Raw genomic sequence first — 24,645 nt, forward strand, 5'->3', positions numbered from 1 at the left:
CATTGAAGACTTTAGCGTGGAGTTTAATATTAGTTCCCAAAATCTAACTCCACTATGGCAGAATGCTGCAATAACTGAATTGAATGGACTTAACACAGTCTGTTTTGATGGATGGGACTGTGTATTTTATTTTTGGACGTTTGGGGCTTTTGAGAGGGCTGAAATTCTTGAAAAGAGGGAGATGGGAAAGGGAACATGACGTGGGCTGGATTCAAACTTATTTTTCCCACATGAGATCAACGGTTTGACATAGCTATGGAGTCAGGGTTTGGCTGGCTCGTGGCAGAACATTAGCACCTGCTGGTAGATGTTGTCACTACACTATTATGTGACGCAAAAAGCATTTTTCTCTATTGACGACCATTCAAAAGTCAGTGTATTCTGCTGAAATCTTTCCTTTTTTTTTTGCAAGCAACATATACAGTATTATAAATAACTAGAACTGTTAATCAATTAAAATTGTAATCAAATTGATCACATGATTTGCTGATTAACTAATCGCGCAATTCATCACATATCAATATATATGGAGAAAGGCTCCTAAATAAAGTACATTTACTATATAATAATTAAAATAACCAAATATAATATATAATAAATATTATAATTGAGCTCATTAAAAAAACATGACATCATAAACACAAGTAAACATTTAGAAAAGCATTTTTAAAAAGTCTTACGTAAATATATTGTTGGTTTTCATATCATTTAACATAACCCTATTTTTGCCCTACTTCCCTCTGCACTTTTTTTAATTGTTGGACTATCTACTCATGTGTAAGATTGATGCTTTTGGAGTACCTTACTTTTTGTGTTGTGTCTCACGAGCTGTGTTTTTAGCATGCGGTGTAGTTCTACAACAACTGATCGATAAAAATCGATAATTCTTGTTAATGAAAATAATCAAAAACGAATTACATTTTCGATTGGTTGAAAATTCAAACTTAACTTTTGACTCAGGTTTTGTTTAAAATGTTGTGAGTGTACAGAATCATGAATTAAAGGTGCTGTAAGCGATTTTAGCATTTTGAAGCTTTCACATGTCTGAGCTGTTGAATTAGCAAAGCCCCTTCATTCCAAAACACCTGCCCTCCAAAGATCATTTTGAGACCAAAATAGAGCAGCATTGTTTGTTCCTATGGCTGTCAACAGTGGCACATTAGCGTCCTCAGCTGACATTATGAATCATAGCCTCAATGATCCGCTTCAAATACAACACTTTGAGAACAAGCAAAATGATTGACAGGTGAAATGCGTCAATGTCCACGGTCAGCGGACACTTTTTGTTTGCTGTTTACAAAGTCTACAGCTGTCACAGAGACCGGTGAGATATCTCAGGACAGCAATTTAATTCATATTTTTTTAGGGAGTAGAACATTTTTATGCTGATGGTAGGAAAATTCCCTTAACCGAACTTTGTAAAAACAAAACAAAATGAATGCATTATATTTCATTTAATAAATCACATTAAATTAACATGTTAAATTGACAGCCCTAACTATAACATAATAGATGTTTGGCCAGTAACCATTTTTTGGAGGCCTCTTAATAGTGTAAAATAAGCCTTTCCCACCTGTTTGCTGCTTGACGTTACAGCAAGAAGTTCTAATAGTAAACAAATATTGAAGAGCTAAAGAAAACAATGTTATCAATGATAGATAGACTTTTTTAATGTGTGTGTGTGTGTGTGTGTGTGTGTGTGTGGTCACAGTTACCAGGAGTTATGTGGAAGGTTAAGTGTGATGCTTCCCTTGATGTCATTACTGAAACGGAGGTAGCCCAGGGTCGCCAGGGTCACGTACAGAACGATGATGAAGCCCATGCCAATATTGAGAGCTTGAGGGAACCGTTTTGGCTCTTTCATTTGATTCTCTAAAGGAAGAACCTAGGAAGTAACACACACACACACACACACACACACACACACACACACACACACACACACACACACACACACACACACACACAACAAGAAAATGAAAGTAAAGGTGATTCGTTAGTAGAGAGTAAAGCTCTGTTTCAAAAGCCAGGAGGCTGCCTGAATAAGCTGCATTTAAGACATAATGGGAGCACATCCTGATATTTCAAAGCAGAACAGAATAACACTTTTTCTCTATGGAAACCTTAGTGACTGTACAGCAGGTGCATCTGATGTCATTACAACCAATAAGTGCAAATCAGATCAAAATCTCACCACTCCAATCCCCTCAAAGGCAAAGATGGCAGTTCCAAAGAAGAACGGAAACTTCCGCCATGTGGAGGCATACGGCAGGTTTCTGGGATCACTGATATCCTACAGAGAGAGAAGAAAGAGAGCTGATAAAAAAACAGATAAAGTTTCGCCTCATGGGCTAAAATTTCACTCTCAGTCTTCCTAATATATAAGCTGAAAGAGAAACACACATTCAGCAAGGATGTATGTTAAGATCTAGTCTCAGCATGTGTCCAAACCTCTCATAGTCTCTCCATTGACTGTCTGATTCATATTAGAGGTAAACCGATATATCGGTTTTACAGATAATTAAATTTTGACATGAAATGTAACCTACTGAAATTGTTCAATTCTGTTACTGAAATTATTCTATAAAGTGAGGAGAAAGAAAGTTGAGTGAAACTAAGAACTAGAGGTGTACCGTTATATATCGGTTTTACCGATTAATCGGTTCAGATAGTTGCTATGGATTCATATTAAGAGGTAAACCGATACATTGGTTTTATAGATCAAATCAAAACTGATAGTTGATTTTTGGAACTATTGATTATCCGCAAAAATCTATGCCGATAGTTTTTTCATCGTTTCAAAATAAGAGTCCCCAGTGTGTTTTGGGCTTTTTTACACATAAAATTTGCGCACCAAATCGTATTTTTTCTGGTTAATATTGGGATTTTGGTTGAACTATAAAATATACCTGAATTTTTTTTTATTTTATTTTTTTTATCTGTGCGATTCATAGTAAGAAAAGAATAAAAACAAATGTTTACATTGTATAAATCTATTTAAAAACTATCGGCTAATTAATCGGTTATCTGCGTTTTCCACCAGCTTAGGTATCGGAATTGGAAATATCCAATATTGGTCCACCTCTAATTCATCTATCAATCCAACTGGATGGCTTTACACAACTTCTGGGAGGTTTTGTTCATAGGGAACACTTTTCAAGTACAAGTAGCTGGGATTGCCACAGTTTGTGAGATTCAAAGCACTGAAGTTTGTTTGAGGGACTTGGTAGCAAGTAAACCCTCAGATTTACCCTCACCTGAACATCGCTTTAAAAAGTGAACTGTGATTGGCCACTTTTTACGTCAGTTATACAACCTCTTTCATCTAAGTGGGCAGTTATTGGCCAGAATAAGATGCAAAGTGGACTGAATTTTATGCCAAAACATTTGGCTAGGCAAGACTAGCAAAGACCCAGGTAATGATGAAACGCACTTACGCTGAGTATGTATGTAAAGATCAGTACAAGGCTGACGGCCATGCAGAGGTTGGCTATGGCGGAGAGAGCGGCCATGTTCCGCAGATCTCTGATGAAGGTCAGGACGATGATGAAGGGAAGGAGGAAGACCATGTAGAGCCGCAGGTCCAGCCCCGCAGCCACGGCGAAAGAGGGCGAGTCTGGGGAGACAGTGCCCTGATTTGAGCTATTGGAGTATAACAGCACAGTCTCCGCAGAAGTGTTCGAATGAGTACCTTCTATCACCTAGACACACAATAACATGTGTTCAGTGCAGGAATCTTATTGGTTGTTGTTTTTAAGCCAAAACGGAGCATGAGCCCTCTACTACCGCAAACTTACCTGCTTAATATTCTCTGCCAAGAATACAAAGTACACACTACAGAAGCCCAGCTGGGTCAAAACCAGGAAGAAATTCACCAAGTGCCTAAAAGGTAAAAAGTTAAATACATTAATAGAAAAATACACAGACAAATAACAAATGTATCTTTTTGCTGTCTTGTATCACCCAAAAGTTGTTGTTTTTTTTGTCATGATAATGGCTGCTTAATTCACAAATACTTATCAAATAAATGATTGGACATGAAATTTGAGCTATTGAAATTGTTAAATACTGAAATTATTTTATTATGAGAGGAGAAAGAAAGTGGAGTGAAACTAAGACGAAGACTATCGGTTATCGGCAAAAACCAATACTGATAGTTGATAATAGTTTTTCAGTATTTCGTCACTTCAAAATAAGAGTCCCCAGTGTGTTTGTCGCTTGTTTTTACTTAAAATCGTTTTTACTTAAAACGTACCAAATTCTGGTTGTACAATAAATTTACTCATTTTGAATTATGTCTGTGCCGGTCATATTAATGACAGACCAAGACGTTTTTTTAATATTCTATAGATCAATTTTTAAAAATATTAAGCGATTAATCAGTTATCTGACTTTTCCATCACCTTAGTTATTGGTATAGGCAAAATCCACTATCGGTCGACCTCTACTAAGGATGTTCACACTAATCTGGAACTTTGTTTTTATTTTCGTAACATCACCGTTTTCCAAAGTATGCATGTACATATGTATTAGTGTGGACGTGGCCTAACACAGCTATATAGAAAATCTGTTGCCTGGCTGGGACGACTGTCAATTATCTAGTTTAGTGGTCATTATACAAATATATCTGACTGCACAATGCCACGACTGACCAATCAAAATCAAGTTTTCCAGAGAACCGTGTAATACTTTTTCTTAACCATTTTTAAGGTCCAGTAAGATCTTATAAATATGCCATCTAAAAGTTAGTTACTACTACTATTATCGGGACTTTATTTTTCAGTATGCAGGTCATTATTGTCAAAAGCAGCTGAAAATGAAGCAACCATTTCCTGGTAAGAAAGAAGTATTTTCAGGATTCAGGGCGTGATTTCTCTTAGTGTGGTGGATTCATCAGATGCACATACCACTGCGGGCGCTATCCTGTCTTAACAGCACCCTACTGAATACATTCATTCAAGCACACACATTTGCAACCTTGCATGTGCTCTCGTGCTCACTCTCTCTCTCTCTCTCTCTCTCTCTCTCTCTATATATATATGCACACTCTCTCTCTCATGATGATTGGGTGGGGTGTCATGCCAATGGACTGCATGATGGGATAGCTCACCTCCCAAATTGAGCACCTCTCCTCAGGCACTGGGAGGAACTCATCTCCATGGCAACAGCCACTGTGTCACTATAACCGAGGGGGGGGCGTTTCAACCTGTGAGTAAGCATGAGAGAGATAAATAGGGAAACAGTTCTGATAAACAGTGGTCAAGAATATAATTTATTTTATTTTTTTTGCAATTCCCAAGAGAAAAACACAGTCAAAACTAAGAGGACATAAGGGGAGAGGGGGCATATTTTGCGATACTTCGAGATCAAATCTGTCCCCAGAGGTTTGCCAAGTACCTTGCGAAAGCATAAACAGTGCCAGTTCTCGCATGAACATGTAAATAAGCTTCTCTCATGCACTCATTGAATGTGTAAAGGTGAGCTATGGCAAGATTATCACTTTAAAATAACTTCAGAAACATCAGTTTGTTTCTCACCAAAATTATCATATGCCTTTAGAAGATTTGGAATATGACACATCACTACTTTTCACACATTACTTTCTTTTATGAAACTTTTGGGTCCTTTAAGATTTAAAGTGAATCGCTATCCACTGCCGTTGTATGGAAAATAATCATATGGGTTAAACAACATGAGGGTTTTCTTTTTTATGTGAAATATCCCTTTTATTGTCATGCAACGGTGCTAAAAATAGACTAATAGAAAAATAGTTTTTCTTTTCTTATTTTGGGGCGTCTTGTGACCCGTGCATGATTTCGTAAGATTCAAACTAATATAATTAGTTTGAATCCTTTATGAATATGAATGCATAATTGCCTTTATGTAAAAACAATAGAAGTCAATGATATGTCCCCATTTAGATTTATCTAAAGTGTCAACAGCATAGTGACAAACATGAGGTTGACAATTCTCCACTCAAGCACTGCCACACTTGGTACGTGGTAAAAACATTGTGCCCACATCTGACTGAAACAGAAGTCTCATGCTTCCTGTAGTCAGACCCGAGGGAGTGTACTTTGATTGTGTTTGGAAACGAAATTCATGCAAGAAGCAGCTTCTTCTTATATATACAGTATATATATATATATATATATATATATATATAAAAGTGAGAACACACAGACAGATTTTCAGACTGGAGAAAAGTCCAAACACTAGGAACTGTTCAGTCAGAATGCAGTATGTGCATGCTTCAAATTTTACACTGATGAAAAATAAATAAATTAAATCTGCAAAAATTGGCGTGAAGCAGTAAAAAGTAATATATTCGTAATATAATAGTAGTGACACTTCTAATTTAAAGAATTAACTTTTCAGTAACATAACAGTAGCGCAGCTGTTTTCAAATTAGTGCCGCTTTTCCAGTTACAATCTGTTCCAGTTAGAAGCAGCGTAGTTTAACAAAATGCTGTTTTTTAAAAATCACAGTATTGTGCGCTCAGCTTTCACCAGAGTTTACCTCGGCAAACACAGTCTGCTAATAGCTCCACTCTTTTATATAAGTGAATCCAATATATACATTTAAAAATATTACAGCTACATTTAGTAGTTTGTAAATTACAGCTACCTATAACTAGAGCCCTCAGGAAGACCTGTGCCCGTGATACCAGACCGACCTCTGCCAACTGCTGCTCACAGTGCAGAAAGGACTGGCACTCCCGTACTAAATTGCACAGCCACAGAAGATGCTCCTCGAATCAGTCCAACAGGGGCACAAACCCATGATCCCTCGGGATCGAAGAATGCCTACAATACTTTTTCAAAAGAATAGCTTGATCTTAAGGAATTTAAAGATTCACTTTCGGTTCCTTTTAATGATTCTGGTTCCTTAAGGATTGCATTGATGATTCTTTTTGTACGGAGGAGGAAGAAATGATTTGAACTAAGAAATGCAATTCTTTTTGCATTTACTGCTCTCAGCAGACACTAAACCGAATGATGAGATCATTTCAGATTTCGACACAGCAGATATACTGTATAATATATAAAAAACACATATTTACATAGAATTTTTATAGAGGCATATATGAAATCCAATCATTAATCCTAACTAAATTATTTGTTTGTTTGGGAATTAACCCCTTGCCAGATTCTGTGGCTATTTTCATGGCAAAAAATAAACAAACAAGTTAAAATACAATAATAGGTCTAGTGATTAACCCTATATAAAAGGTTTTTAATATCCATTTTTACTCAAATCAGGCATGAAAATCCCAGGAGATCAGAATTTACGGAAATACTCAAACCAGCCCGTCTGGCACCAACAATCATGCCACGGCCAAAATCATCTGAGATCACATTTTTCCCCATTCTGATGGTGGATTTGAACATTAACTGAAACTCCTGACCCGCATATGGATGATTTTATGCATTGCACGGCTGCCACATGATTGGCTGATTAGATAATCGTATTAATAAGTAGGTGTACAGCTGTAAAACTTGTCACAATGCCACGAAGCAGAACAAACAAACATATCACCCAGAACACTCATTTAAAGTGGAGCACGTACGCTAGCATCATACATTTGATTATATATTACGTGTTACGTTTTAGAACACAGATAGTACTTGTAAATGTAATGATCCACCTAGACACGGGAAGTCAGGATAACACAAACTGCGTTTAAAAAAGAAAAGAACATTGTGAAAATAAACAAACAAAAAAGTTTTTTTTTTTATTATTTTTTTAAATAAACTCTTGTGCCTACCAACAGTACACCAAAGGTGGACTTACTCTCTGGAGCAATAATAATGATAATTGAAATGTACGCTGGCTGCCTAAAGTTTGGAATAATGTAAAGATTTTGCTCTTATGGAAAGAAATTGTTACTTTTATTCACCAAAGTGGCATTCAACTGATCACAATATATGTATTAATAACGTGAAAAAATACTATTAAAATTTGAACTTCTTAAATTACTTCAAAGAGTTCTCATCAAACAATCCTCCACGTGCAACAATGACAGCTTTGCAGATCTTTGGCATTCTAGCTGTCAGTTTGTTCAGATACTCAGGTGACCTTTCACCCCACACTTCCTGTAGCACTTGCCATAGATGTGTCTGTCTTGTCGGGCACTTCTCACACACCTTACAGTCTAGCTGATCCCACAAAAGCTCAATGGGGTTAAGATCCATAACACTCTTTTCCAATTATCTGTTGTCCAATGTTTGTGTTTCTTTGCCCACTCAAACCTTTTCTTTTTGATTTTCTGTTTCAAAAGTGTCTTTTTCTTTGCAATTCTTCCCATAAGGCCTCTTGAGTCTTCTCTTTAAAAAATTATTATTTTTTTTTTTACATCAGTAATGTCCTGAATATACTTTGTTATCAGTTGAATGCCACTTCGGTGAATTAAAGTACCAATTTCCTTCCGAAACAGCAACATCTTTACATTCATTTACACCCTGGACTACTATTTAATTTATATGAAAACTTCCCAGCTACATGGTTTTGTCATTTTCCGATACTGTTGATCTGTCAATGAGCATCAATATCCACATTATGATTTGTCAGAAATCGCCGGTATCCGATTACATTGTCCTATAGCCCAGCCCAGTTTGCGTTGCATTTGCAGTCCCGTGAAAGCAGCACGCCATTTCCTGCATCCCTGGGGGCAGCACTGATGCAGAATTGCGCTGCAGGAAACACTGTAAGAGTATTTTAGTACAATGTTTCAACTACATTGGTGGAAATGTACATGTTCGAGAACTGTTAGTGTTAACACAACCAAAAATCATGAAAATCAAATGGTTCTGGTATTTTTCGAAATATGAAACCACTTCTGAACAAGAACCGGTTCTCAGTTCCCAACCATAGAAGCATTACTGCAGTTAAACTACTGTAAATTATGAGAAGCTTGAAGCTTGGCAAGTTACAGTTTCAAAGTAGCTTCCCCAACACTGGTCTGAAGTTGGTTCTTTCTACTATGATACATTCAATTCTAGCCTCTCTTATTTATTTGAGGTTCCGAACAAGATCCAATTTCAAAGCGACACACCAGGAATGCCCCTTCCATTTGGGAATACTTCAAATGCCACATGTGGTGATAGAAATCCTTTTATTCAAGAACGCCACATCCAAAGTCTCTCTCACTGTCTGCACATTTGCATTGCTGCGTTTGATGTGAGCAGAGTGTGAAGTCACTGCCTTTGGGTCTTCATCACCACCAGGATCAAAACTCCATTCAGAATTCCAGAGAGGGAGAGGGAAAACCTCTCCTCTGTGCTACCTTGGGGCAACAGTCACCTGAAACTCATCTTTGGTGACCTGAGCTTTGATTGACACATCCTCCAAAGGCTTAAAGGGGTAGTGCACCCAAAATGTTGTTCCAAACTAGTATACTTTCTTCCGTGGAACACAAAAGGAGATGGTAGGCACCATAGTAGCCTCAATCACAATTCACTAGCTGATGTGAAATATGTTTTTATTGTGTCAACCAACATTTAATTGCAGTAGTGAAACTTGAAATGCAGTTTTAACACTATGGAACGCTACATTTTGACGCTTGCTTGGTGTCTACACCCACTTTTCACAATGCAAATAATAAAATGTGTTCTGTAGGTGACCCACACTTTTAAATACCTTGCCAGGGCCAAATGTTTGTTCAGAAAATCAGCCTGAAATGTGATTGGCTGTTAGAACTGAAGTGGGCTGCGATTGGTGGAATCTTACCTCTCACTGAGCTGATGGCTGCAGTTGACCAGGATGTGCATGCAATGAACACACACCAAACCCATCAGTACCAAACTAACCGGACCAAGCTTGAGAAGAAAAAAAAGAGAGAGAGAGAGAGAGAGAATGTCAAATCTATGTTTTAGGCATACAAAAAAAAAAAAATATTAGCTTTATTATCTTTTTAAATTTGTGAACAGTGCACATTTCAATATACATGAGTGTTGATATCTGTTTGCAGTGAACAAAGTTTCTTCCAGAACAACAGTCTCATCTCTCTCTCTCGCTCTCTCTCTCTGTGTGTGAACCTTGCTTACATACGATGGCTTTATGGCAGCAATAAATTAATACAATTAAAGCCTGTAGACAGACACCTTTACAAACCAAATAACAATTAGCATTTTAGTAAACAATGCTGCCAATATAAACAAACAGAGCAAACATTTATTTTGCAAACCAGTCTGATCCGTTTTTGAACTCACTTTTTAACCTCTTCACCCATTAAAACAGTTAGTATGCCATGTTTAGTATATGAGGGTGGAACAACAAATTTGCCTATGTAATGACTAAAAACTCTGATTGGATGAGACGCCTTCAAAGTAATTGTAAAATGCACTGTAAAGCACATTGCATTGGCAACTGTAAACAGCTTGCAGGTAGGCTAATGAACTAAGCTATATTAAGTAGTGGAATATATAATAATAATAGTAAATGTATCTATTAATTGAACATTGGTGTTTTCTAGTGCAGTAAGCCACTTGGAACTGTGTGTTATAGTCATTAAAAAGAATGTTCCAGGTTTAAAACAAGTTATAGGGATAGTTTACAAAAAAAAAAATGAATTCTCTCATTATTTACTCACCCTCATGTAATCCTTGACTCCGTAGGTCCTTAAAATACAAGTGAATGGGGATTTTTCTTATGAAGCTCCAAATATCACAGACAATCAGCATAAACCTCATCGAGGTGACCTATGGTTAAATCAACGTCTTCTAAAGCAACACGGTCACTTTTGGCACATAAAAAGATCAATCATTAAGTACTTTTTATCTATAATCCAATGCTGCTGACAGATTCACAAGAGGATAGAGTCCAAGCAGTCTCTCGTGTGACGTATTCGAGTTGCCATGGTACCTACGTAATCTCACGTTCTTCACTTGGTTGAGACATAAAGGATAAGCACACAAACGCACCACTGTACGTAAAGAAACAGATTAATACAGATCTAAATCTAAGCTTCTGTGCAGCGTTCCTCCTTCTCACTTGTAAACAGCGCTGCTCTTCCGGCTGTGACACACGTGCATCAGTTCTCACGTGTTTCAAATGTCGATGTACGTCACAGCGCCTGCCGCTTCTGACTGGAAGCATGATTTAGAGTTAAAAAAAGTACTTTACTATTTATCTTTTTCGCACCAAAAGCGTTCGTGTTGCTTCAGAAGACAATCATTTAACAGCTGGAGTCATTTTTGGAGCTTCAAAAGAGAAAATTGCCATTCACTTGTATTTTAAGGACCTACTGAGATATTAAAAATATATTTTTCTTCAAATGTGTTCTGGTGCATAAGTCAAAAAGTCATACACACCTGGGATATCCTGAGGGTGAGTAAAAAATATTTGATAATGAAAAGTTTTTTTTTTGGGGTGAACTAACCCTTTAAGCTCAATAAACAGCATTTGTGGCAGACTGTTCATTACAACAAAACAGAATTTCAACTCATCACTTGTTTACTTAAAAACTCACTCTTACCTGTGGTAAAAGCACTGTAAACCAAAGCTCCTGTGGTTTAATGCTTTATTAAAAGACCTATGTCCAGAAGGTGTTTACGGTCTAAATTTGTAGGCCTGTGAGCTCAGAAATACGTGCTGGACCTCAAAGTGGGTGTTCTGATTCAGTTTGCATGTGGAGATGAATAATACCAGAGACTGTATGCATTTGAAACTCATCTAGAATATGTTTTCATAACACAGCGCATAAAATGTCAAGATGTTACACACCACTATCCCAGCATTCTTCACTGCTAGAGGAAGCCCGAGCAACCCGGTGCCGATATTCCCCTTTAAGAGATGCAGAAGAGTCTGAGTAAACCTGAAGAACAAAAGAAAATGAAGAGAGACAGGATATGATGAGAAAGAGGCAATGCTAGTGATTTTGTGTGTATAATTGGGCTGGTTTACATCTGGTATTACCATCTGTGTCAAGTGATGGATTTTGGGTGATGGGTCATTTAACATAACACAACATAAATCCCTCACCTTGTTAGTATTTTACTACATGTTAATAAACTGAGAAAGTCAAGAATAAAAAGCTGGGGGGGTCTGGTTGCAACAAAATTGTCCTGGTTGCTAGGAAGGGTAGAGTCACATGGGGTAACCACCTCGTGGTCGCTATAATGTGTGGTTCTCGCTCTCGGTGTAGGTTTGGTTTGAAAGTTGGTAGGGACATTTATATTATGGATAGGATAATATTCGAAATGTTGGTATTAAGAAAATGCAAGAAAGTCAGTCTGGTAATTATGGCAAAATAACATTATTATCATCACCATATTAAATATATATATATATTTTTTAGAACTGACCACTAGGGCTTCACGGTTAGGGGAAAAACGTGAAATGCGATTGTGACGAGGAGGAGGGTGGGGACGGGCCATGAGTGCGCAACCCCAATCGGGCTAATCAGTGGAGGAGAGGGGTAAAGACGAGCCGGATGCGGCAGTTCATTCGGGAGTTTCGTTCAGTTCCCGCCTCCTCCTTTACCGTTTCGGCACCAATGTAACAGTATAAAGGACAGGCAAGGAGGCGGCGGGAACCGGACGAACCATCAAAGTAATATTTAATGAAAACTTAAACAAAAAGACACAAACATAAACACACAGCAGATGCATGTGACTCTCTCTCTCTCCTGAACTGCCACATCTGGCTCGTCTTTATCCCTCTCCTCAGCTGAGAAGACCGATTGGGGCCTGGGCGTGCATACTCACGGCCCGGCCCGGCCCCACCCTCCTCCTCCTCGCCACAACGGTAAACTAGGACAATGTGAAAGCGATATGCGATGCAATAAAAAAGATGAATAGGAAAAGATTAAGGAGATTTACCTCAAGAAAATGAAATCCAAGGGACATAAAGTGACATTCAATGAAAAGTATTATCCAGCATTACACAAATAGAAATCAAAACGAAGGGTAAATGAACAATTTACACGTACAAAATGACATCACAAGATAAACTAGTTATAGGCAGAATGGAGGATTTGCATTTTTCCCCAATTTCTGCTTTTCAACTCCCCTCACTTCCACATAATATTATTTATATGAACTTACATTTTTATCTAAAAAGTAGGCCTCCTGAACAAAGTAGGCTTAGGCTTAGCATCCAACTAATTACTTTTTTATTATCACAATTTTATGGACAAAACATTTTCCAATCTATCCCGATGTTCCTCTCCAATGTGCAAAATAAAATATTTATTTTCAATTATACTATCAGCCTCTTAAAATCCTGCACCTCTGGCTCAATTATTCAAATTTTAAATTTCAAAAGGGCGCTTACTGGCCAAATAAACAGAATCCTCCACTGGGCTGCATGCAAAACGGAGAACATTTTTGACTTTTTGACAGGAAACATTTGTACATAAACTATGCTTTTTTAAATCTATTCATTTCAAGGATTGGATGTAAAATACCAATGGAGATCCCACGTAATCTACAGTAAATTATCTTATTGTTTTTTATCTTACAAATGACTGTGATTGGTGCATCCTGAACAGCGCTGAGAAAAACAACAGGTACCACAACACAACACTATTGCTTAAGAAGAGGTAAGACAATAATTTAAATATTTTTTAGATTTTTGGAAAGTTGGTAGGGAGATGTCTCTCTCATCCCTACCTAAATCTACATTTATACATTTACATTTCTGCATTTGGCAGACGCTTTTATCCAAAGCGAATTACAGTGCACTTATTACAGGGACAATCCCCCCGGAGCAACCTGGAGTTAAGTGCCTTGCTCAAGGACACAATGGTGTTGGCTGTGGGGATCGAACCAGCAACCTTCTGATTAACAGTTATGTGCTTTAGCCCACTACGCCACCACCACTCCCCCTACACCCATGCACTCAACCACTGTTTTAGCGCAGTGGATGATTGAAATGCGAGTAGGCGATCCTAATATTGTCCGAGAAGCATCAGGACACAATAACATTTCCACTGGAAATTCGTTGTTGTTACATGTTTTTAACTACCTTTGAATGAGGCTTAAGAGATTAGATCAGACCAAAATGTTTTGGTCCATGTTTACGAAATGTCTTTGAACCTGCACCGTCCACTTACGATCAGGTTACCCAAAACAAATGTGTAAACCAGGTGTAAACAGGATCCTTTTGTGAAATTCTATAAGACAGTACAGTAAAGAGGAGGAAGGCAATATCTCAGAGAGAAGAGGAAGGGAACGTGATGCACTGCGAACTTAAACCCCAATCACCCACTTGAGCACTATGGCTCTAACGTGTCTACCACTGCATCATGGCTCAGACGTAATAATAATTTCGGTCTCATCTGACAGATGATACTCACGTGATGCCTTGCGGTAGTTGCTCCGAATCTTCATCCACATCCTCCTCCTTATCATCTCCTTCCTCCTCCATTAGAGGAGTCATCACCTCCATATCTGCTCCAAAACAAAACCACTGGTTTATCAAATGCTTACATAGCTGTGTAGTAAGTACCTAAGTAGTGGCCTGATTAAAATGGATTGATTGGCAGTATTACGTGAAATTCACAGCAGGAAAAACAAAACAAAGGACAATCCTTCTTTTAAGCACACATTGTAAGGGGAGTTTATATCAGTGCATGAGTCTTCATTACGTTACGTTTTTTTCTCCTCTTTTTCTACCAATTTGGAATGCCCAATTCCCAATGTGATTAGTATTTCACCTCAATCCGGGTGGCGGAGGACGAATCCCTGCTGCCCTCAAGCCAAAGACCGCCAACCCACGCATCTAATCACATGGCTTGTTGAGCGCGTTACCACGGAGACATAGCACATGTGGGGCTTCACGCCATCCACCGTGGCATCAACGCAGAACTCACCACGCGCCCCACCGAGAACGAACCACATTATAGTGACCACAAGGAGGTTACCCAATGTGACTCTACCCTCCCTGGCAACCGGGCCAGAGTGGTTGCTTAGGAGACCTGGCTGGAATCACTCAGCACACCCTGGGATTCGAACTAGGGAACTCCAAGGGTGGTAGCCACTATCTTTACCACTGAGCTACCCAGGTTATGCTTTTTAGACTCTATATGTTGGTGTGCAGTCGACAAACTATAGGAAAAAATATTAGGAAAAACACTTATATAGTTTACTGAAGTCAATAGATATGAACACATGCATTTTTATACATGAAAACGTACAAATGTTATTGAAACTCATAATTATAATAAGACAATCATTGTTGTCTTTTGATAAAAGTCATGCTCAGCTGCTCACATACTGAAGGGAAATGATAGATTTGCTTTGATCTTATAATGCTTAAGACCTCTACTAAAGTCTCATTGTAGATCTGTAGACATACACGTTTTACACTTGGATACATTTAAATCCCACAATGCACAAGCACATTTGTCATTACTGTAATTTATTCAGGACCAGCTTGTGCTCAGTCTTTTAATGTCATGTGTGAAAAAGAAGCAAGTCCTCCACAAGATGCCCTTTATTTTTGCAGCTAATTTTGCAATACTTGAATCTTTAAAATACTACAAATACTAAAAGTCATATGTATAAATTAATATAATACGCTAAGCTAAAATGCTATTTCTAGCCATTTTACATGCACGTTACCAGACTCGATCATATTTTTTATCAAGAAAATTCACGTTGGATCATAATTTCTATTTTCCTAGTAAGACTTTTAATATTAGGGCAAAATCGTATTCTTGATAATATTTTTTTTTATTGTTTTCCAGTAACAATATCTAAAAATCCTTAAAGCAAGATCAGTTTGATTTATCTCATTGTTGAAACAACAATGCATAAAATATTTAGGTTTTTCAGAGAATGTATTTTTAACGTGTATTTTGTCTTACTGTACTGGCAGAGTTTTTATAGTCAAAACAAGTGAAAAAATCTACCAGTGCTGAAGAAGTAATCCAAAGTATTTAGAGTACGTTACTGAGTAATCTAACGGAATACGTTACAAATTACATTTTACAGCATGTATTCTGTAATCTGTAGTGGAATACATTTGAAAAGTAACCCTCCCAACCATGAATATATTAATACTGCACTGCAAGTGTTGGGTCAGTGCAAGCCACTGACAGCTGTGTCCCCCCTACTTTTAAAATATTGCTACGCCCCTGTGTATGTCTCTCTCTTCCTGACGTGAGACAATCATCAATACCTAGTTGTTCTGCTGATGCCATCTGCTGCTCATCTGGAGGAGGTTTACATCCATACACACTGAAGCTGGTTACTGTATGTCACGGGCGTGTGGCGCGCGCTGTGATGAGTTGGCACGCAGAGTTTAAGCTGTGGAAAGCACGCGCAACCACAGACATTAAGCTCAAAACTCAAGACAGACAACTAACTCACTAATGTCACCTAATACAATTAACACAAATTTGCTATTATAATAAAAAAGAGAAATGTCATTCTACACGAATGCATTATGTAGTATATATATTATAAGCATTGTACAGTGTTCATCACTGTGGATGTGTTTTACCGAGGGAGCGCAGAAATCACAGCCGCTCCTCGGTCTCTCTCTCCAGCTTCGTGTGCGACCATCACCGGCCGTGTGCTGAAGCCGATATCCGCACCGTACAACCTGAGCGATGAGGTGACTCAAACCTATAATGATGACATGCCATCAGGAAAGAGCGAACAGTCAATGATAGTGAGCCCAGGTCTAGATTTGTACTGGACCAGAGCAGATAAGTATATTCGCCGAGACGCCCGACAAGCTAAACGACAAACGTCACCGCCTTCGGAGCGAGTCTTAAAGGGACCGGGACACTCTGATAAATAAAAAAAATGAATCGCTAAATAAATAAATAAATGTAGAACATGCGAATTTGTCTCATTATGAAAAAACTAATAAAAAATAAATAAAAATAATATAGATATATACACACACACACACACATACAAAATTCATAGCTATCCATATTTTTAATAAACTCTTTTAATTTATTTTGCATAAGTTTTTAAGTTATTTCTTCCACAATAAAACTAATAGACCTTAATCAGAGTAGCGCCATTTTTATTTTCTGACGTGAAAGAAAACGAGGCTGTCAATCAGACTTGCAGTCTCTTCATTGGGTTGTACCGTTGTTTAAAGTGTTTTGGATCATTCCGCTGACAAAACATGGTAAACATGATAAACATATTTAAGAAAAAACAGTAGACAAAAAATGTTTTAAGCTATACAGTGCCATTAGACTGTAAGTTATCCCTCACAGCCTCCTTGTCATTCCTGTCAAAAATCAAAGATGGCGCATTTGTAAATAAGGACTGTGTATAACGTTTGACCAGAATGAAAACTAGGCTAAGAGCTATATACACATTGAGATATACACTGTATAAGTTTGTTATATTTTAAGGTAAATTGTATATTATATTAATTTAAATATATAAATTGTATGGTATAAATTAGGCCTACTACACAAACATGCCATGAAAATATAGGGCAATAAAACAAGAAACTCGTTCTTCCATTTAACTTTCCCCAAGTGTCTTAAAACCTAAAGTAAGGCAATTTGAGACCGTAGACCAGAGTCTATAAGAAAATAGTTTCATGTTTTTTGTGTGAATTCAGCTCTAGCTTCCAAACCTATCTTTAACATTAAATAACTTGAAACCTGTGTGCACTTGGAAGAGTGTCATGTAAACAGAGTTCCCCTTTTAAGTTAAATAAGATGGGGATAGCTTAACTCTCAAAATGTTCACTGACCTTTTACAAGATGTAGCAATGGTGATTTGTGGGCTATGAGAAAACCATTAGAGGGCGCAACAGAATCTCACGCACTGTAGCCCTCCATTCATGTAAAAAGGTTTTTGATTTATTATTAAATTAAGTGGCAACTCCAAGTTACCTGCAGCAAGAATGTTTTAATAATGCTGCTTCTTTTAAAACAGTCCTTCAAGCCACAATAACCGCACACTATAATTTAGCACAATACAATATTTGGGCCAGCCCACTTAGTTATACATTTAAGCAGAGGCGGCGGCAGCCGATTTTGCCGGGGCTTCAGCCCCGAATGTTTTGAGTGTAGCCCCGAATTAATTTTGAAAAGTTGACTGACAAATATGAAACTGGACAATAGCCTATGTAAACCTCCGAAATCACAAGCTGCCTTATTTCATTGTGCTTTGGCTTTGCACATACTGCATACAGCCTGTAAAAATAGACATAGGCATAATCTAGCCTATAGAATAAGTTCCTTTGCTGTCGGTAGCCTATGGGCGACTCCGTTTCTTCCTCTCTGTTGAATATGCAGCAGGTAGGGGAGGAGCTGACATCAACTTACGTTACTTAGTGGCGAGTTAACAGCAGTTAGCAGGAAAGACAGCAAAAATGAAGCAAATGAGGCTTCTAAAATTTCCGAAAGGAGTCAGTGGGTAAGAATTCACATTTGTTTTTGTCCCTAAAGTCTAAAGATCATCATCTGGCTGGCTTTCACCCACAGTAGGTTAAACCTTCAAGACCTCCAATTCCGACTTCTAGCTTCGTGGTTAACGCATCCGCCTTTCACGCTGGAGACCGCGGTTGGAGTCCCGTTCGGAGCATAGTTTTCTTGTTTATCAGGTGTTGTTTTCTCTAAGGATAACCAATAAGCATTAGCATAAAATGTATGTGTGACTTGTTTTGTGATATTACTTTGTAGTAAATATACACTTTGAGGGTAGCAAAGATGTGCCAGAATCAGGCATGGAAACTGGTAACAATTAATCAGTCACTTTACTTTAGAGAAAGTTAAAAGTGAAACATTTCTTATCCCAATGATCCTAATGAAAGGATTTTGACAGATGAACATGGAGAATTATATACAGTTCGATTCAATGGTGTGTCAATGAACTTAGACTAAAGTCATTCATGTATTGCTTTAACTGAGGATCTTATACATCATTTTGACTATTTATGTAAAAAAATATAAATTATTTATATAAAAATGTTTTTTACTTCACTTTACTCACTATAATATAACTCTTTTGTGATGACTTTATGGTAATGTACATGACAATTCAAGAATCATTATAGATCTTAGGGCAATCCCACTGATCTGCTCTTCCAAATACATTTTCTTCAATGGTATTGGTCTACAATTTGACATATGTCGCACTTGATGAATTAGTTGTTTGAAGCTGATTTGCAGTAAGTTATGTGCTGTATCTGTTCTTTTGCATCACAGATGATTCTAGGGAGGATAGAGGATGAGTTAGTCGAGGATAGTACTAGAGTGGAAGATTTAGGAACTGTAGAAACAGGCCCAGCAAGAGCAAAACTCAAAGAATACCCTCTCACCAGCTTTGGACTACAGAGAAGTGGTTGCTAGTGTGAAAATAAAATGGTCTGGGCTAAGCCCCGGATGTCCTTCAATGCTGGAAACGCCTCTGCATTTAAGAGCAAATACCAAAGGGTGCCATTTAGTTTGAAACATTTGTAATATAATCAGAGATGTAGCAGGAAGCATTAACTACGCACCACAAGAGGCCACTGCTCTTAATAGAAAGTAATAGCATTAAGCTCAATTTATAAATTGTCTGGCACTTCCTCAGACACTGCATCAAGTTGCATATGTGCCTACGATTTTCTTTTATGCCATTTCTTTTCCAGCAAACAGAAAGACTGAAGAGGTTGTCTACAAATGCAGCCACAAGATAGCCCTTTAGGGTCTATAGTGCTCTTGAGCAAAACCACATTGAATTGAGTTTGAATTCCCAAGCCGGGTCTTTTCAGACATAGCGTGAAATGGGGGGTCATATCACAGGGTCTGATAAGCATATTTGAAACAGTCTGCATGGCTTTGTATTTCTTTATTAATCATTTAACCACTGTATGTTGTTAAAAGATTTAAGGCACATTTTTACATCCAAGTCCTGCTGGAATACAATTTAAAATAAGTGTATGTTTGTCACTGGGATTTGTATATCTCAGATGTGTCATATAACCATGCACTTCATGGTGCATTTGCTTGCACACATACACGGTTTAACCAAAAACAACAGCAACTTGAGACTTGACTTGAGAGGCATTCGTAATGAGCATTCAGAAATATACATTCTAAGAAACATTCATTTCTTTGTTAACCCATCAATGTTCATTTCTGACATATCCACAGGAATCCATCAATGGATGTGTTACAGAGCAAATGTGAGGCGACGTGCATGTGTGTGATGATTGTGCATGCTACAGTAACTGTGTTCTTCTTAATTGTACTGACTTTGTAAATCTGAGCACAGAGGCATCAGGCATCTGGTCAGCCTGAGTTCTGCTGTGTCTTGGGTGCTTTGGCATGAAACTGGAACCCTGTAAATGCAGTTGGAGCCAACATGGCCCCTAATGACACCAGGTACAAATGTTGCTGGCTGGGAGAGTCGCTCTGTTCGAAGCTAAAATGGAAGACTCCTTCAACATACTCCGTACGTGGCACAGGAAACCCCTCTACTGTTTTTCATCGACCAATCCATTCATCCTTACGATTGTGTCTAATTCATCCACAAACAGGCATTGGGAAAGAATGAGGGAAAATGAAGGAAAAAGACAAAGACAGGGGACATTTGGCGAATCTGTTTACTCGATGGCTCCAGGTCTGGTCGCCACGTAGACGAAGAGTACGATGAGCAGTACGAGCACGACGAGTGTCGGTAGGACAATGGTCGCCACCTGCTCTCTTGCCTCTTGCATGGCCTGTTTGCGCTCCTTTTTATCCTTCCACGACTCCTTCTTTGGCTTGCCCTTCAGCTGTCGCATGGCTCTGTGCGTACTCAAGCGCTCCGACAGCTGTTCGCTAACTCACACAGCAGGTTGCCAGTGATCCCGAAGGCAAAGCTGAAAGACGCCCCTCCTGTGAAAAGACATCAAAAGTTGAAGTTCTTAAAAAGTTTGCTTCACTTTTTTACGACATCAGCACTTGATGGCTTTTTTAAGAATAGTTATATCCTAAGGTGCTAGAACCCTATTTCTGTGCCAGTGTCTGTCTGCCCATGGGCAATGAAAACCGTAAGTCCTAGAGACAACAAATTTGCCAGGATGGTCCCAAATCTCCCACACTATTCAGGTGAACACACCGGAAAACACTTTCAAGTATTTGGTCATCTTTGTAATTTTTTCCTGATTCTCTAAGTCAAACTAAATGTTTCTCGGATCAAATTTTCATTAAAAAATACCTACTTTTTCGAACTCCTTCAAATCAAGAAATCTGATCCGTCAAATTGTACAGAATATGTGGGTTAAGGAATTTGGGTCACAAAATTTATTGGTAAACGATTTGACGAATCAAATATCTTTTGATCATTTTTTGTATTAAAGGTCTCTATATGAAACATGCATAATTTCATGTAAATTGGACCAACGGTTCGAAATAGTGTTCGAAAGAGTCCTTTTTGTTTTGTTCGGTTTTTCCCGGAAAACTCAAAACGTTGTATGGAAATAAAATCAGATATGTACGTTTTGTTCAGCTAAAAGTTGTAAGTCTGCAAAAACATCAAACCTACAAAGTAAGTCCTCTACTAGAGTCCTTAATAATGTTCTTTCAAATTTGCTATTTTTTTTCCACCTTTCCACACTGCTTGGACCCCGATAAATAAGTTACTGGTCATAATTTCTTCTACTGGCAACACAAAGCAGTGTTCACAACCTCTTTTACTTCCGTAATGTGACATACACCGATCAGCCACAACATATAAACCACCTGCCTAATATTTTGTAGGTCCCCCTCGTACCACCAAAAGAGCACCAACCCGCATCTCAGAATAGCGTTCTGAGATTATATTCTTCTCACCACAATTGTACAGAGATGTTATCTGAGTTACCGTAGACTTGGTCAGTTCGAACCAGTCTGGCCATTCTCTGTTGACCTCTCATCAACAAGTGTTTCTGTCCACAGAACAGTTTTTGGCACCATTCAGAGTAAATTCTAGAGTCTGTTGTGTGTGAAAATCCCAGGAGATCAACAGTTACAGAAGTACTCAAACCAGCCCATCAGGCACCAACAATTATACCATAGTCCAAATCACTGAGATCACATTTTTTCCCCATTCTGATGGTTGATGTGAACATTAACAGAAGCTCCTGACCTGTATCTGCATGATTGAATGCACTGCTTCCACACGATTGGCTGATTAGGTAACCGCATGGATAATTTTTGGAGCTGCAGTTCTGTGGAAGGAAACACCTTGTTGATGAGAGAGGTCAACAGAGAACGGCCAGACTGGTTCAAAGGGACAAAGTCTACGGTAACTCAGATAACCGCTCTGTACAATTGTGTTGAGAAGAATAGCATGTCAGAATGTTATTCTGAGAAGCGAGTTGGTGCTGTTTTGACAGCACGAGGGGGACCTACACAATATTAGGCAGGTGGTTTTAATGCTGTGGCTGATCGGTTTAAAAATACAATATTGGGCCAGATTTTATCCATATTAGGAATTGATTGGATTGTGAAAAATGTAAGTGCTTTGCACCAGAATGAAGGTAGTTGGACGGAAGGAAGGAAATATTTGCAGATTTGGTGACAAAATGTTAAAACAAGCTATCCTGTTTTGATGAAATACAAAGATCTGAAGGCAAAGATTTATTTTCTTTATAATAATGTTTACTGATGATTCGTTTACAATAAGAACAGGATATATATACATATTAAGAAAAAAAATAGGGTTAATTTATGTGCATATTGCCAACATGTTGGGTAAAATTTGTTAGTTTTTTTCACAATCTCAAATGCTGTGAGACAAATACATTTATAAATGTACAGTATTCCACAAGAAATGCATAACAATTCCTTTATATAAGGATATCCTTTATATAAAAATATACATGAAGACTTTCTCCATCTGTGGCTTTACACCTGTGGTAACTTTTCCCCTGTAGTCATGGCAACTGAGCAAAGGCCAGCACTAAGAAATCTCAATGTGAAAACACACACACACACACACACACACACACACACACAATGAACATAGAACAGCAGACAGGGCCACAATTCCCACTCAGGCAAACAGGAACAGTGTGTTATATCCTGAATCTTAAGATTGTTTGATAATGTGAAGTTGTGAACACACTAAATAAACTTAGTATGCACATCGTTAAATCAAACAGACTGACAATTTTCCTTTTTCTCAACTGCAGTATCTAGCAGATCAACAAGGGTGTAATTAGGGTAATCTGGGACATTGTGTAACATTTCTTACTGCATGATCTCAACCACATTTTAAAGTTTGCATTGCCAGTGGTTGACCTATATGGGTTTTTCAATGGCCAATGCTGATATATCAGACATAAACAGATCATCTTTCTTATCTATTGACAAATCTGTCTGTAAATTGACAAATTGTTCATTGGCCAAACAAAGACAGTTTTCATTTTAATTGCTAATGTTGCTTGTTCATTTGCACTATTGTTATTTAATTTGAAAATGCTCCCATTTATAAGCATTTATACTGCAGATTCTTTGGCCAAACAAAATGTACAAATGTGTATTTTATATATATATATATATATATTTTATTTTTTTTAAAACATCAGCCAATGTCAATAAATCTATTGGCCAGGATGATAAATTGGCTCATCAGTAAACATTTCCATTGTCTAGATGGGTTGTCCAGTGGTAAAATGTCATTTGTCAGTCCAACATGTTAGGAGACAAACAGTAAATTACACCAATCGAAAAAGTGCATAAAATGCCACCATAAATAACTTTATATTTAAAACAAAACATATACATTTACACATCCCAAACCCAATCAAAATGTAACACAAAGCAGCCAAATAACATGTGCATGACATCCCACGCTGTTATTTACTGTACATGCATGTCATATTATGGAAGAGCAGCTCTACATGTGGGTGTGACGGCCTCTATTGTGTTTAACAGGTTTCCACTGAATCCAAAAGTTTCGATTTTGTTGTGCAGTTCTTATGACGTCATTTAAAAACTAACAACCACTGCTCGAAACATAAACTTCCAAACTGAGGATCACACATTCAGTCAAATTCACAGACAATGCAGTACGTAACATACTAGAAATCTATTGCATGCCAGCAAGAGCAACAGTTTCGCCTTCTGCACAGAAGTTGTATGACAATGTTTAAAATGAACCAAGTTGTTCCAATGTGTCAAACACGAAAACAAATCAAAGACCTGTTGCGCGCCAATAACTTCCAAGTCTCAGTCTTCACTTCACACACGCCGATTGCGCTGTAAAAAGAAACTAATCTAGACTCGGTCTCGTGCACTTGCGCCGCGCGCGTGGGGACACTTCCACGCACTTTTTGCTTACCACTGCAGTGCGTGTTCCGCCGAACCCGCGCGCGCACCACCCTCAAGGAGTATCGTATGGTAGCTTTTTAATTTTCCTCAGTCGCTGTCACGGTTCCCGGAGGCTCTGCTCTCCGTAGTTGAGTGAGTGTGTGAGCTGGGGTTCTACACCGAGATTACGTGGCAGTACTGGAGCCTCGCGCGCCGGAGGAGGCCGAGGAGGTGGCGCGAGCGAAAGGAAGGAGGTGAGAGAAAAATAAACCAGGCTGGAGTGACTCCTCACTGCCGACAGGGGGAGGCAAAGAGACAGAGAAGACCAGAAGGGAGCCACATGATTGGCCCCAAAAAGGGCACTTTTTTGACACTTAAAACTGTATGTATGCGTTATCGAAATATCAAACCAAGAGGCATTTATGTTTAGAAAACGTAACTAAAAACACACTTT

At 38.2% G+C, this 24,645-nt stretch overlaps 2 protein-coding genes across 2 annotated transcripts in view; both read right to left on the reverse strand.

The window, feature by feature from the left end:
• LOC127631829 (proton-coupled amino acid transporter 4-like) overlaps window positions 1–16,677 on the reverse strand; it is a 28,976-nt gene extending 12,299 nt beyond the window's left edge. Inside the window, exons 1-10 of the mRNA XM_052110195.1 lie at window positions 16,451–16,677; window positions 16,127–16,254; window positions 14,301–14,394; window positions 11,726–11,816; window positions 9,731–9,819; window positions 5,111–5,206; window positions 3,798–3,882; window positions 3,438–3,701; window positions 2,195–2,293; window positions 1,716–1,885 (exon numbers count right to left, since the gene is read on the reverse strand). Of these exons, the coding sequence (XP_051966155.1) occupies window positions 1,716–1,885; window positions 2,195–2,293; window positions 3,438–3,701; window positions 3,798–3,882; window positions 5,111–5,206; window positions 9,731–9,819; window positions 11,726–11,816; window positions 14,301–14,394; window positions 16,127–16,148 (1,010 nt within the window). The 5' untranslated portion in view covers window positions 16,149–16,254; window positions 16,451–16,677. The remainder of the gene's footprint in view (window positions 1–1,715; window positions 1,886–2,194; window positions 2,294–3,437; window positions 3,702–3,797; window positions 3,883–5,110; window positions 5,207–9,730; window positions 9,820–11,725; window positions 11,817–14,300; window positions 14,395–16,126; window positions 16,255–16,450) is intronic.
• Window positions 16,678–19,748: 3,071 nt separating this feature from the next.
• On the reverse strand, window positions 19,749–24,465 carry smco4 (single-pass membrane protein with coiled-coil domains 4). The gene is made up of 2 exons (XM_052110415.1): window positions 24,223–24,465; window positions 19,749–20,792 (listed from the first exon to the last, which is right to left on the reverse strand). The coding sequence occupies exon 2, from the start codon at window positions 20,696–20,698 to the stop codon at window positions 20,519–20,521; it is 180 nt and encodes a 59-aa protein (XP_051966375.1). The 5' UTR covers window positions 20,699–20,792; window positions 24,223–24,465; the 3' UTR covers window positions 19,749–20,518.
• Window positions 24,466–24,645: the final 180 nt, after the last annotated feature.

Source organism: Xyrauchen texanus, chromosome 38, assembly GCF_025860055.1.
Source record: "Xyrauchen texanus isolate HMW12.3.18 chromosome 38, RBS_HiC_50CHRs, whole genome shotgun sequence".
Classification (NCBI taxonomy): domain Eukaryota; kingdom Metazoa; phylum Chordata; class Actinopteri; order Cypriniformes; family Catostomidae; genus Xyrauchen; species Xyrauchen texanus.